This window comes from Onychostoma macrolepis, chromosome 25, assembly GCF_012432095.1.
Source record: "Onychostoma macrolepis isolate SWU-2019 chromosome 25, ASM1243209v1, whole genome shotgun sequence".
NCBI lineage: Eukaryota > Metazoa > Chordata > Actinopteri > Cypriniformes > Cyprinidae > Onychostoma > Onychostoma macrolepis.
The window spans coordinates 15,927,323-15,942,345 of record NC_081179.1 but is presented as its reverse complement, the minus strand read 5'-3'; the positions used below and the strand labels follow the sequence as shown (position 1 = coordinate 15,942,345).

General features: G+C 38.7%; 1 protein-coding gene across 2 annotated transcripts in view; it reads left to right on the top strand.

Moving 5' to 3' along the window:
- Positions 1-1,094: 1,094 nt before the first annotated feature.
- The window catches only part of dapk2b (death-associated protein kinase 2b), a 40,515-nt gene continuing 26,586 nt past the window's right edge, over positions 1,095-15,023 (top strand). For both annotated transcript variants that reach the window (XM_058767017.1, XM_058767018.1), the window contains exons 1-2: positions 1,095-1,233; positions 1,826-2,013. In XM_058767017.1, the coding sequence (XP_058623000.1) occupies positions 1,937-2,013 (77 nt within the window). In that variant the 5' untranslated portion in view covers positions 1,095-1,233; positions 1,826-1,936. The remainder of the gene's footprint in view (positions 1,234-1,825; positions 2,014-15,023) is intronic.

The following is a 15,023-nucleotide window of genomic DNA, read 5'->3' as shown; positions in this document are numbered from 1 at the left end:
ATACAATTGTTTTCATTTTGTTTGTGTATTTGTTAAACATCTCAGTAGCCTCCTCCATAAACTACAACAGTTGCAAAGGTCTTTCTACAGGAAATACTGCATAAGCACAACAATAGAGAGGGGTAACCATATCTTAAATCCTTCCTGTTTTTGTAATGGTTATATAACATTAAATCCTACAGCATCTAAAATATACTGTAAATACACAGGCTGTATGTAATTTTCATGTAAAAAATACAATACCCATATTATTTGTCGACTATTTTAGTCTGTCTCACACGGATGCAACCTCTGTTGTTGCTCACCATGTCCAGCAGATGGCGATAATAGTGCAAACATAACGGATCAAACACAAATAGAGTAAATAATAGCGAGTAACTTCTTAATTAATATCCCAGACCCCAACATTCTCACCCTGTTCTATCAATTCCATATCCAAAGGTGATAACCGGGTTTGACTGAATCACCGTAAAGGAACCGAATCACATGAACGATTCATTCGCGAATCGGACATGACTAACGTGTTCCAAAATATGGACTCTTTCCTCAATTCGGTTCTTTCGAACAGTTTGAACAGCTTGTCTCGAATCCCTTTTTGCAGTACATATTATTTGTAACATTTCCGCTATTATAATAACTTTTTTTTTTTTTTACCGCACTAGTCAAACTCTTAGTTCTCTCCAAACACATCAATTAACTTGGTTCTTCATTCATTCGAAAGTTCGTTCTCCGAAAGTCAGTAGTGTCTAAGATTACAATACAGTGGTGTTTGTTTAGTTATTTACTTATTCATTTGTCTGTGTGTCCAAGTATTAGCATGTCCAAGTATTAAACATGCCGAGATACAATCGAGTCGATACGTTTTCAGTCAAAATAAAATGTTCATTAAATAAAAAAATAAAAAAAAAAGATGAATTAGGCCTACTTCTAAAATTCTACTGAAATCAAACTTGTGCATTTTAATTTGAAAACAGTTCAACTTGGCCGACTCTGTGGCAACGCTGTGTTCGAACGAGACTTTATTGGTTTGAACCGGTTCAACTGATTCACTGGAAGGAATCGCCAATCTGACATCACCGCTCAACAGGTGGCGCGAGATTGACAACATAAGCGTGTGCGCTGCTCCAGCCTCACTTCAACAGAGCGACTCGCGCGAGAGACGCGCTCAAACACGGGAATATGCTATATTACAGCGGAATACAGTAAAATAAGTGTTATTTCTTAAAAGGAAAGGTAAGACAACCCACCTTTTCTTATTCGTTTACAGTGTCAAAGCTACTTCTTCTTGTAGTTCAGTGTGTCTTGTAAAACTTGTGAGCAATGATATAGGAAGAGATGTTACGGTGTGAATGTTTCTCATGGTTATAATGTTGCGCTTAGTTATAGAGTCCAACAAACATCAGTAGCCTACAGTATGTTTTCTTACACCTGTAAGGTAAATGTCTATCATGATATTATCAATATACTTATATTCTTTAACAATGAAACAGTAAGTCAGTAGGTGATGAAACAAGTGCTGGCAGCAGTCTCAATTTCACCGGATAATTCTCACGACACTGAACCCTCATTTTCTTCTAAAGAAAGTCATTTGATCACCTTTAATGACTTGATACGTCCATTTTATCCTACATACGACTCTTTTTGTTTGGTGCCTTCATACCTTACATGATCAGTAAGCAAAACTGTATATTTTGTGACATTCTTACATTGCCTTATACGTCCAAGTGAGAAAGATGCCATACATGCTCTTACACCTTCTTGGAAGTGAAGGAATGTAATGTAGCATGCTGGAACATGTGCTTATGTGAGTTTCTGTGACTTTCAGAGCTGCACCCTACAAATCTGCAGAACTTCCCTAAGTCTGTGTGCTTCTCGAGGGACACCTTAAGACAGATTTGACTGCTGTCCCCTGTTTACCGAGATACAATCATCATCAATGAGGACATTAGGAATGGCTGTGTTCAAGCAACAAAAAGTGGAGGATTTCTATGATATTGGTGAAGAACTTGGAAGGTAAGTGATAAGATGGGTTGCCTCAGGATGTTTTGTTATCGCTTCTAGCTTTTGTGGGTTGTTGACTTGCCGGGAAGTTATATGGACCGTCCCCCGAGGGTATTTACGGGACAGGTTAACAGCTGGGGAGCTAGAGTTTGGGAACAAAAAGGTTTTACTTGACACCTGACAAGCTTCTCTGATTTTTCATGTCACTGGACAATAACAAAATGCATCCAAGGTATTACAGTATATCAAAACTGTTATGGAGGATATAGTTCAATCTATAATGAAAATTTATGTCGTTTAAAATTGTATGATTTTTTTTCTTCAGCAGAACACTTTTTTTACATCTATGGTTACATGAAGAATCTTTAATATGGAACCTTTCAATACAAAAGGTTCTTTATGGAGAAAAAGGTTCTTTAGATTTTTAAAATGTTCTTTGCACTAAAAAAGTGGTTGTTTTAGGAGCTGTTCACTGAAAGGTTCTTTGAGGAACCAAAGATGGTTCTTCTATGGCATCGCTGCAAAAACCCTCTCTTGGAAATTTTTTTTTTTTTAGGGCTGTCAAGGGTTTTGGACACTACTGACTTTCATTTTATGGACAAACAAAACAGAGGAAATTTTTCAATCGCTTTAGCATATCATATTGTTACAATAATCTTAAAAAGGACATATTAGTTGTAAATTATAGGAAGGATCTAGAGTACACTGAACAAAAACCTGAGGGCCCCCCACCCTCTTTTCCCTTGGCACCGGTTCTCATTCTTGAGTCATATTTTGTTCTCTCTGACAAAGCACACTCCCCTTAAAAGCTGCCACAACAGGCAAGCTTAACACTTACTAATGCACAAAAAGCTGTTATAATAACAGCATTTCTACCATTTCAGCAGAAGGAAGTTGCAAATCCATCCAGACAGGAAGTGCTAAACTGTGTGAACATTCAGGAAAGGTGTATAGTCTCACACCCAGGTTACTGCGCTTATCTGTCATATAAAAACTTGAACATGTACAAGAAAGGCCATAAAACTGTTTTCAGGGAAGCTTGGAAAAGCATCCTCCTGTAATTGGGAAAGGTTGTTCCCTTTTGTCATGGACACCTCCTTGTTGAGGTACTATTGGCTACGGCAGAAAGACAGATGTTGGTTATTGTTTGCAATATGTAACAGGCTCAGCCATCTGCCGGGATGGCTTTGTGTCCCACTCAAAGGTGCAGTTTCTATGACACACCCCGGATTAGATGAGATCCCTGACCTCCCTTGCAGGACTGTAACTGAGAACGGGATTGATAGCACCGCTCTACGTTCACGGGGAGTTACTTTATATTACTGAAGGACCAGCTTTGTTTAAATGCAACTAGAATTTGAAGCTACATTTTCTGAAGAACTCTTCACTTTCCAAACCGAGTTTGAAGTTAGCATGTTGCTAAGCTAACAATACAGTACTGTAATAATCTTAAATAGCACAAATACTGGGTAAAATGTTGATTTTTATTTATTTTTTTCTTTAAATGCACTGAACATTTTCTGACAAAAATATAAGTGGTGTTTGCCTTTACAGAAGTAGCCAAAACATGCTTAGGGTGTTACTCTTTACTGTTCAAACCAAAAATGATAACTATAGCGGTAACTATAATGATAACTATATTAGCATCCACATCAACAGACATAATGTAACAGATAATGTTGTGTTTATTTTGAGCATGCGCTGCAGTTTTGCCATCTGTCAGTTCTTTAAAGGTGTTTTTGTTGTTCAACGTCTAGAAAAAAAGTGTTCAGTAAGTGATCCCAATGATACTGTTCCTCTGTATCATTAATTATCATTATAGTTGTGGTGTGGACTTCTCATAGAATATTTATAGTTATCATTATAGTTATTGTCGTTTGTAAACGAGACTTAAAGGGATACCCAAAATGAAAAATGAAAATTACCCCATGATTTTCCTCAAGCCATCTAAGGTGTATATGCCTTTTAATCTTTCAGGCAAATAAAATCAGAGTTAAACTAGAAATATCCTGGCTCTTCCGAGCTTTATAATGACAGTGAATGGGTTTTCAGTTTTTGAAGTCCAAAAAAGTGCATCCATCCATCATAAAAAGTGCTCCACACAGCTCTGGGGGGTTAATAAAGGCCTTCCCTGTTGAAAAAAAAAAACAGCATAAGTTGGTTATGTATGTTTTGAAGCATGGTTTGTGCTGTTTAAGCTGGTCATGTGCTGGTCCTGTTCTTGTCTCCAGAAATTGCTTAGTTTCCTGCTTCAGTTTAATGCTTCAAAACAAGCCCATTTTATCAATCAAAATTTGTAATTTGACAACAGGCCATCTCATCATACCCCATTTTGGCCAAATTAAAGTCAAACTGAATCCAAGATGGTGGAGAAAGCAGGGGAAATATTGAAAATATATGTATATTTCATTGGGTATTTAAAAAAAAATATTTTTTATTAGTACTAGTAGTAGTATTTTACCCAATATTTATGCGTTATATATTTTTTGAGTATAGTGTTGTTAGCTTAGCAACATGCTAAGCTTCTGTGCAGAGCTCTTTTTGTGTGTTGAGTTGATGTCTATGTGGTTCTGTGAATGTTAGCATGCTGTCTTGGAAGGCAGTTGCCTATGTAGGCGGTAGATAGCATTGCAGCTCACTCGGGTTTAGAACACGGCTTTAGTGTTAGGTTTAACATCTATACTTAGTATACATTTAATAGCCTAAATATGAGCCAATAGTAATTGTTACAACAGAGAACATACAGTACAATAAACCTCATTTTGCTGAGACTACTACAGCACAAAGTACAAAAGCTAAAGGTTGTTAGCTTAACTATGTGTGTTAAAAGCAATCCTGTCCTCTGCACACTCAAAAAGCCTAGAGGTTCTTTTGGTAATGTTTTGGTTTTCTTGTTTCAAAATGATGCCTACGTCCCCACAGACATGTCATGGAGTATCAGATGCGTTTGAGGTGGAAATGTTCACGCACACTGACACGTATCTTGCGTGTGAAAGAGGAAATAGCTCAAATGTGGTTTCACAGAGCTGTGTGATGATCTGTAACACATTAGCAGCTGCAAACGTGTCTATCAGAAGAGGCCATGAGAGAGAGAATGAAGAAAAGAATGAAGAGACTTAAACGCAAAGAATTGTTCACACTCACAAACTCCCACCAGTGTTCATGTTCCGTGTGGGAGTTGGAGGGACTGGCTGTCACACCACCGCATGAATCACCTGCTTCAAAGGTTGACAGTGTGGGACAAATGAGACCCTTTATGCAACCACTTTGTTCCCTGGAGGTGGGGGCTTGTTGCTGACAGGAGTTTTATTCAGAGATGATTGGAATCTCTATAATGGACTGATGACAGTGTACCAGCTGGCTATATTTGTCATTGTACATGTTTGTTACAGGAAGATTTTTGTAAAAATGACTTTGAAATAACTTTCATTCAGAAATTGCCAGTAAATCTCACAAATAATTACTAAGTTAAGCATTGTAAACAAAGAAACGACAAGTGGCACATTGAATTAAACAACTTTGAAGTAGAAAAACTGAAATAGTATTTTCTTGTGCAACATGCTCCAATAATCTTTGTTTAATTGACAATTTTCAAAAATAATATTTACATAGTTTTTCATAGTTGGCATTATTAACCACTTTAACTTATAAAATATGTATGTATTGAGAATATATTCAAAATATGACACGGCCTTGAGTGCTTTTTGTTTTTGTTTTAATGTAAAATAATAAAAAAATAATAAAATTGTAGACATTTTATTTAATAATTCACTTACTCTCTTTTAGTATGATGTTTCGTCCAAACTGGCGAATGAATGCAGATGTTTGACAACTGCTAATGGAACAAAACGTCATTAAAATCATTTCTGTCATGACAACTCTCGGAGGGATTGGCATGGTAATATACATGACAATGTATTTGGTCTTGGTGGAATAGATCTGCTACACTGCTGCTGCGGCGGCAGAGCAAGTACTGAGACTTGCTACTGCCAATACATGTAAGAAATACTGCTGCTGCACATATAACATACATGAAATAACCCCCATATAGCATACATGAATCACCTCATAGCAGATCTATACAGGTGGAGCTGGGGAAGGTGGAGGGTTTCTGAAGCACTCTGCAAACTGCTACAGTGAGCACTAGTCATATATTTGAATGTTGAGCAGCGAGCTCATTGGCTACCGATTCAGGAGAGAACCAATCAGCTGTGCCATGTGATAATGATGTCATTAGGTCAGATTGAGTTAGACCTATCAGACTGCGCCATCCAGAGTTACATGCCAGAACTCTTTGCTATTGCTATATCATGTATTTTAGGCCATAGTTGTGCAACCACCAATAGCTTAAAAAAAAAATAGTACAAACCCCTGCAATGTTTTCTATGAAGTACTGAGCTCTCATCACTAATGTCAGAAAATTTATATTACTGTTTAAATTAAAATATATGACTTAAAAACTAAACAAATTTGCCCTTTTCTGAAGGTCCTAATTCAAAATTTTTTACTACTGTGAGGACATATTTTCAACGTGACTTTCAAGTACTCATGGCCTAATAATTCATGAAACATACGCATAACCTCATTACATTAAGGTTGGTTTTACGAATGATTCACACACAAAAAATTGACTTTTGTACACTGTAAAAATTTATTTTTTAAGTTGTAAATAAAACAAAGATGTTTCAGTCTTTGTACTTCAAAATGTCATGTTTAATTCAATGTGTTATTTGGCATTTCTTTGTAATTAATTTACTTGCAATTTCTTGCTCATTTTTTTTTTCAGTGTATTTTGTGAATCAATCACATTGATCGGATTGTATGTCTGTCTTGCACAGCCTCACTTTCATCTTTCACTTCAAATTAAATATGGAATCTAAAGGTCTATAAGATCCAGTCAGTATATGTTGTGCAGTAATGTCACAGATACCAGTTCCAGCTAGTTTGTTAGTCGACAGGTAAGATAGAGGAAGAGCTCTTATGTAACACATTATACATAGTGATCCTGTTACATAGCTTAACTGAGCTTTTGAGTCAGCGGGCTTTGGCAAATCTGTCTCTTTCATGAGCAAACTTATATTTGGCTAAAACATTCAGTTTATATAGATCTGACATGTGCTACTCAGATGGATGATGCTGGATAGCCCTTCATGAACAGCGTTTAAAAACTTCAAAATTCAGCTCGTTTTACAAGAGAAAAAAGCAACTCATGCCATCTTCCCCTTCACTTGAGGTTAAGCAATAGGAGGAAGTGATGAAAGCCACAGAAGATGAGAGAATTAGTGCATTTTTTAGAGTTGATGTGTTTGTTTACGTTTTGACAGGACTCTTGATACAATATGATAGATAGTATTTTATAAATATATGTACTGCATGTGTATCTTTTTGAAGAGATTGTGCAAATCATCCACATAGCAACAGATTATACGCACAGCTGTTGGTTTGTGAGGTTTTTTTTCTATAACAGCTCACCATATGTTTCTGGTCTGTATCTTTATTGGCTGTTCGCTATCTGTGAGTCATCGTATACTCTATATACAGGGCTGTCGTAATGGGGACAACCAGGGGAAAAGAGGGACTCATTAATGTCAGTAATGTCCACACTCATAAATCTGTTGTTCCAGGCCCCTGATAATTTGATTATGATATTAATGGAGAATCATTTAAACTTTTCTGCCATGTCAGAGTGAAAGTAACTTTATGAGTCATAGAGTGAACACTGCGATGACTAATACTCTAAATAATCAGCCCGCACATTGATCACACACTAGTCAAGACATTTTTGACTCATATCCCAGCAAGTCATGTAAGAAGAGACAGCTGCCTGTGGACTTTAGTCAGAGTGGACGTCATATATAATTTGAAGTGAGCAGAAAAAAGACATTCACTATGTCATACTGAGACTTGATGAAAGATTGAAAAAATCTTATATTTTCAGTGGGCAAAAAAAATGGAAAATGCTTTAGGATTATTTTAAGGACACATATGACCTTAAAACATTATAACCAATATAAACGCATCACCTGGGGCCAATTAACTGTCCAATATTTGGCAGTAGTGGCATGTATTTTTGGTGAATTTTGACTAAATGTTGCGTAAAATAAGTTTGTATTTGAACTCATTTACTGTCATTGAATTGTAGTATGTATACACTATGGTTCAAAAGGTGTTTCAATGTTTTTAAAAAAAAAAAAAAAAAAAAAAAAAAACTCACCAAAAAACTTTTTTGGCATTTATTTGATAATTGCAGTAAAAACAGCAATATTGTGAAATTGTCACGTTACGCTGGTGAGGAAGCACGAGAGAAACGTGGAGTACAGTCAATAGTCTTTAATCCATAGAACACAGGGGAAATCCACACAATAGGCGCTGGAGCAAACACACGTACATAACGAGTAGACCCGACGGGAGAAAAGCACAGACAGGAACTTAAATGCATGGGATAACGAGGGAACTGGGAGGAACACATGTGCACAGAATGACTAATTAAACTAAACGAAGACAGGAACATGACCAAATAAGGAAAAACAGGAGCAAAACACGACACAGACAGTCCAGAATCCTGACATATCGGGAACGGGTGGGAACTTGAGAGGAGGCTCAGGAGGAGGACGGACACCTGGGAGGGGGCTGGCAGACAGAGACCAGGGAGGTGCTGAAGGAGGGAGGAGCCAGGGAGGAGCCAAGAGGGACTTGGAGCAGGAGGAACTAGGCAGGACCCAGGCCACAGCCATAATGCCGACCCACGGTGGAGCCGACGGAGGGATGAGCCCTGGTGGAGGAAGGGCTGACGACTCCAGGTGGCCGACCATCGGCGGCGGAGACGGAGAGCCAGGACAATGGGGAGGATCCAGAGGGCCGAGGTGGAACAGATGGCGCCGGCGACCGAGGTGGAGGTGTGGATCCGAAAGGCCGTGGTGGAGCCGGGGCAACAGAGGACTGAGGAGGAGCCGAGGGGATGAAGGAGCCGGAGGGATGAAGGGACGAGGCGCAGCTGGAGGAGTGGAGTCCCAAGTCGCAGGATGGTCGATGCCAGACCAAGGCAGAGCCGGAGGGACAAGGTGGGCTGATGGTGGGCTGAGGGCGAGCAGAGGGGCTGCCAGACGACAGCGGAGGAGGAGGCAGGAGCGGGTGGGAGGGCGGGCAATTGTGACCCTCTGGGCTTTCAGGGCTGAACACAGGGACAGGAGCCCTCTCTGGGCTTAAAGCCCAATTTATACTTCTGCGTCGGACCTACGCCGTAGCCTCTACGTGGTAAGCTGTGCGTCGGTTTTCATTTATACTTCTGCGCCGTCATCCGCGTCGACGTGCAGTACACATGCGGATCGCTAGTCTGCAGTGTCCACGGGCATGTTGCTGGTGTAACCCGCAGTACCACAGCAAAAGCCGAAGAAGTGGCTCGTCGGAGAAGCATTATAGCCGTGACGGCGGCAAATAAATATCAAATCATTAAATCATTATTTAAAACAACAAAAAGGGGGACAACAACGGAACAGGAGAAGATGGCATTCTTTCAATCTCCACAAGGACGTGTACCACGGCAGATCAACATTGTCGCGGACAACTACTGATGTATAATGCTATAGTATAATAAATAAGACACTTGTTCTTTGCTTTGTTTTATTTGAAATAAGAAGGTGTGACATTAAACTATATTACAGTGCTCATAAACGCACACAAAACTCAAGTACATACGGAGGGAGGGGTTCTAGCAGACCAATCACAGCGCTTGCGGTCCGTGTAGAATTGACGTGCTGTTAGATTTTTGGAGAGGTGCACGTCAGGTATGGCATAGGTTACGGCGCAGGCCTATGCGTCTCTGCGTAGGCTACGGCGTAGGTTCAACGCAGAAGTATAAATTGGGCTTAACACAGGAACATGAGCCCTCTCTGGGCTTAACTCAGGAACGGAGGAGGGAGGAAAGGGACCAGATCAGCCTCCCAGTCGATGAGGTCCCCTTCTATAATCTCTCCCTTGTAGTCCCGCAGTCCCAGATTCATTATCAGCTCACCCTCAGCCACGGTGCAGGGGGCGGAGCTCCTCTCTGTGCTCTCACTGTCCACGGTATTCTCCCTCGTGGTGGACTCTGTTGCCGGCTCTCGCACCTTGACTGACGTCATTTGAAGCTCCGGCTCCGTGGCGACCCGTTGCTTTGACGCTCCGTGCGGCGATGGCTCGTCGGTCGTGGTGGGTTCCAGCTCTCCATCAGCGGTGGGCTCAGGCATGCATTCTGTGCAGCAGGGAGATGGTGGGCTGGGCACTGGGTCCGGAGTGGCACAGTATCCACTCCACAAAGGCGGCGAAACTCGCTTGAGGGCCTTCCTAGGACGACAGCGCACTGTACACCGAGTTTAGACTGGCGTCATAGAATGCACAGAGCGCGTCTTCCGGGTAGCTGGAGAGGTTGGCGAGGACCAGGAACAGTCTGGTGTGGCCCTCGAGCGATGGCCTCTGGGTGGGTGAAGGGATCCATAGAACACAACGGAAAAAGAAGCACACTGAGGAAAAACGGGAAACAAAAACGGAGGGAACACGGAGGTAACTGTTTAGGTCGGGTCTTCTGTCACGTTATGCTGTTGAGGAAGCACGAGAGAAATGTGAAGTACAATCAATAGTCTTTAATCCATAGAACACAGGGGAAATCCACACAATAGGTGCTGGAGCAAACACACGTACATAACAAGTAGACCTGACAGGGGAGAAAAGCACAGACAGGAACTTAAATGCATGGGATTAGAGGGAATTGGGAGGAACACAGGTGCACAGAATGACTAATTAAACTAAACGAGGACAGGAACATGACCAAATAAGGAAAAACATGAACAGAAACAGGGGCAAAACACGACACAAACAGTCCAGAATCCTGACATAAATATTATTACAATTTAAAATAACTGTTTTCTATTTAAATATATTTTAAAATGTAATTTATTCTTGTGATGCAAAGCTGAATTTTCAACATCCTTACTCCAGTCTTTAGTGTCACATGATCCATCAGTAATTTCATTTAAATTTTCAGGATTCTTTGATAAATAGAAATTTCAAAAGAACAGTATTAATTTTTTTAATGTATTTATTTTTTGTAGCGCTCTGAATGCATCCTTGATTAATAAAAGTGTCAATTTCTTTCAAAAAATCTTATCAACTCCAAACCTTTGAACAGTATTTAATACATTATATCTAGATATCAATATCAGCTAATAAAAACTACCAATTAAATGCAACAGTATCTTAATTGTTGCAATGTTCAATATGTTTGCAGAAATTGGTCCTGCCTGTGTTTAATGAATTAATGTTTTTATTTGCATTAAATATTTTCTACTAGTCTATTCCCATTTAAACTTTTTGATTTAATATTTTCAAGAATCCATTTCTTTCAAAGCTCAAGGCCAGATATGTAGGTGTCTGACTACTGAATTGAACGACAAATGCTATTGATCCCCACAATGAGCTGATCCATGGGTATCAGGGTAAAGTTGGCTATTTTAAGCATCCTGTTGTAGTCCTCACAAAACTCCCATTGCAATAATAGCAATTCTTTGTGCATGTCAACAAGTTTGAATTTTTTTTAAAAAGTTATTTTTAGCAAAGGAGTTGGAGGGACAGTGATCTGTCGAAACATCAACGCACATTCCTCGCATTCTTCCCCCCACTGCTGTTTTCCGAATACTGCAAACAAGATGCTTTAATGAAGCGTCTGTTAATGTTTTATTCGCAAAAAATCATCTGTCCAAAGTGCTGAAAAGCAAGTATTCGGCAGCTGTGAAATGAAGGAGTTGAAAAGCTGTTATGATAGATTGTGTGGGAGGAATGACAGTGTGTGTTCAGTTTGAGAGGAACTCACGGGCAGGATTTCAAAGAAATTACATCCATAATGCAATAATGTTTTTATTGTTTTTACACAAAATGGATACTTCTGGTCCTGAAAGCTGATTGGTCAATGAAATATGCATATTTTCCATTGTGGTGGAAATAAAAACACACACTCTGTTGTTTTAAACTCGCTATTTAACTGAGACCTTGCCCAGATAAAGAATGCATTAACATCTGTTCCATCCTGTTGTCAGAGCAAAGGACACGCTTTTTCATGTATACACATATGGACACAATGAAACTCAGTGTCATAATGTCCCCTCTGGACCTGCATTTGAATATTGGACTGGCGCCGTTTAGTCAAGCGCACGGCCAGTAAGGCCCTCCGGCTAATAACCAGCAGCTGTTGGGAGTGGAAATCCACTGAGACCTCCAGCCGTCAGAAATACAAGCGGGCTTAGAACAGAGACTAGTGGCACGCCTTCAATGGGATGCCTCTGTCCTCCCTCAGATTGTCTGTAAATCACACCTCTGACAAAGCATGTAATACAGCTTTAAAACAAACGGTCTTGAAGGCATTTGAATGTAAGGTCAGTTTGTAAAACAGTACTTTGTCCTCATCAGGAAGTGTTTAAGTGCGGCCACATTTACTGGTATTCAGTAAATTTTTTCCCTATGCAAATAGTGCTACAGGTTAAAGTTGGTTACGTGGATTTGCCTCGTTTGACCAACAGTAAGCTACTTGGTTTGAAAATGACTTCTGTGTGATACTTTTAGCTAATTTCACCACACCTTAATTGTGTCTAAGTGAAATGTGAAAAAACACATGATATGGCCTAGTAACATTTATGACATATAATATATGAAATGCGTTTCTAGCTTCTACGGTTTACAAAAATATTCTGATATTAATCAGTATATGGTCCTATTCAGATTTTATAAGCGTTATGTAAGTAAATTTACAACAACCAGATTTAACTTTTTATAGTTTCTTGAAAATCTCCATAAAACATCTGGAATATTTCTGTTTTAATCAGATTTTTGGGGCATGAAACACCTTATTCAGAATATCCACGTAATTTACAACTGTGTACGTCCAAGCAAAAGGTAATTTTGGGAAATTACAGCTCAAAAAGTTGATATGTACAATAATACTTAACCAGAATAGGCATTAATAGAATAGATATTAATCAGAAAATCATATGCTTTGAGTAAATTGCTATACACAGATTCGCTTCACACATGTTGCCTGCACCGTCATGTGTTATAAACTGACATGACATTGTGACCTGTGGCGGTGAAATATGCCGCTAATGTGATAAATGGAAAGAAAACTTGAGACGCTGAGTTGTTTTGGTCTAGGCTTGTGTTCTCCTGTGGATCTGGAAGAGACCAGGCCGTCCCTCCAGCTACACATTCCAGTTCAGACTGTTTTGGTTTTCCATGCCTTTGCGTTGTGTGTGTGTGTGTATATGTGTATGGGGGAAAACCTCTTATTATGTAGGCCCCTCTGAGCTCTCTGCGGACAACCCGACCCTTTTTTCCAGGCGGAGACCTAGCAGTGTTTGGCATCCTCACATCTCTGTGGGTTATGGGTTGTTAAACAAACATAGTTATTGATGTGGCCAATAGTCCCTACTGATTTAGCAATCAAACATTTTCGTTTCTACTTGCCAAAGGCACTGAACTGTAATGCAATTCTTCTCTTGATTTTATTGCGTTATGTGAACAGAAAACAGCATTAGACAGTGAGAAAAATGTCCTCCGAGTGAAATAAAAGTTGTTTTCTTTAAATCAGTGTTTCTTGTCCTAGCAGACACATCTCTCTGTCTTTATTATGTCTGTGTTTTTGCAATAAAACAAACAGAAAGGTTAGGCAAATTGTCCTTGGCCTCGAGGCCGTGTGCCTTCTGGAAACGAAAAAAAAAAAAAAAAAAAAACATTTCTGTGGCAAAAGGAGGAAAACTTTTCTTCGAAAAAAAGTAAAACAAAATAGAAACAAACCTGATTGTGCATGAATGGGTGAATAATACTTAAATTTGGGTCATAATTCACCCCAAAATAAAATGAAAAAAAATAGAGTTTTTACTACACATTTTTGAAACCATTAAAATGATTCGAATTGTGAAATTTTCATGACAGTCAAGCACATTTTCCTCTCAAATTCTCATTACTGTAATATGTACGGGCAGTTTACTTTTGAGTACTTTTTCATTATCATTATTGTTAGTGATGATTTTTCAGTTAGTTCTAATGTAGTATTTTATGCTATTATACTTTTTAATTCAGCATAATTATAGTACACTAAATAGTACCCTATAAATGTTTTACAATTTTCTTCTCAGAATAATGAGAATGACATTTTAGTACATTATGGTAATGAGAATTAAAGGGACATTATAGGAAAAAATGTGCTTAATTATAAAAGTCGACTTCATTTTATTTAACCATCTGGTATTGTTCATTTGGGAGTCACTTGTGTTGTTTGCAGTCAAAAGTGACCAGACACTTGAAATGTAATTTTTTTTTTTTCAGTAAAATCAATATAATATATTTGTTTAACACCTTTTTTTTGTATTTGAGAATTTCATGACAATAATGAATAATTTATGCAATAATTAGCAGTTTTTCCCATTGAAATTAATACAATTTAAATGTTTTCTATTACTTTACAACTATGGCAGTATTTCATGTTAAAATAGAGACAATGCCTTTAAAATCAGATTAGTACCATCTGGATGGTGTAAAAAAAAAAAAAAAATTCTGCAATTCTATGGTTTAGCCACTAGATTCTTATATAGGTCTAAATAAAAAGCTTATAAATTTTCTAGTTTTTAGACATAATAGCTTTTTTTTTTTTTAAGTTTTGGATACATATTTAGACATTCTCAAAGACAACGTTTTGTAAAGGTTTAGTTTTTTTTTTGAAGTGTTGGTTTCAAATGTCAGTTTTTGCATTAATTTTACTACAGTCAAACCTGAACACAGAGAAAGACATTGTACTTGTAACAGTGACAGAACCGTGAGGCGTGCAGATCCGTGTGCAAGCTTTTTATTGACAGACGTGGTCAAACACAGGCAGGGTCGAAACACTAGCAGACAGGTATGGCACGGGCAAAACAGTTAATACAAAGAACCGTAGTTCATTGACAAGCTAGACAATATCGCGTTCATGATCGAAGACGAATCTCCTTCGATTATTAACGCAG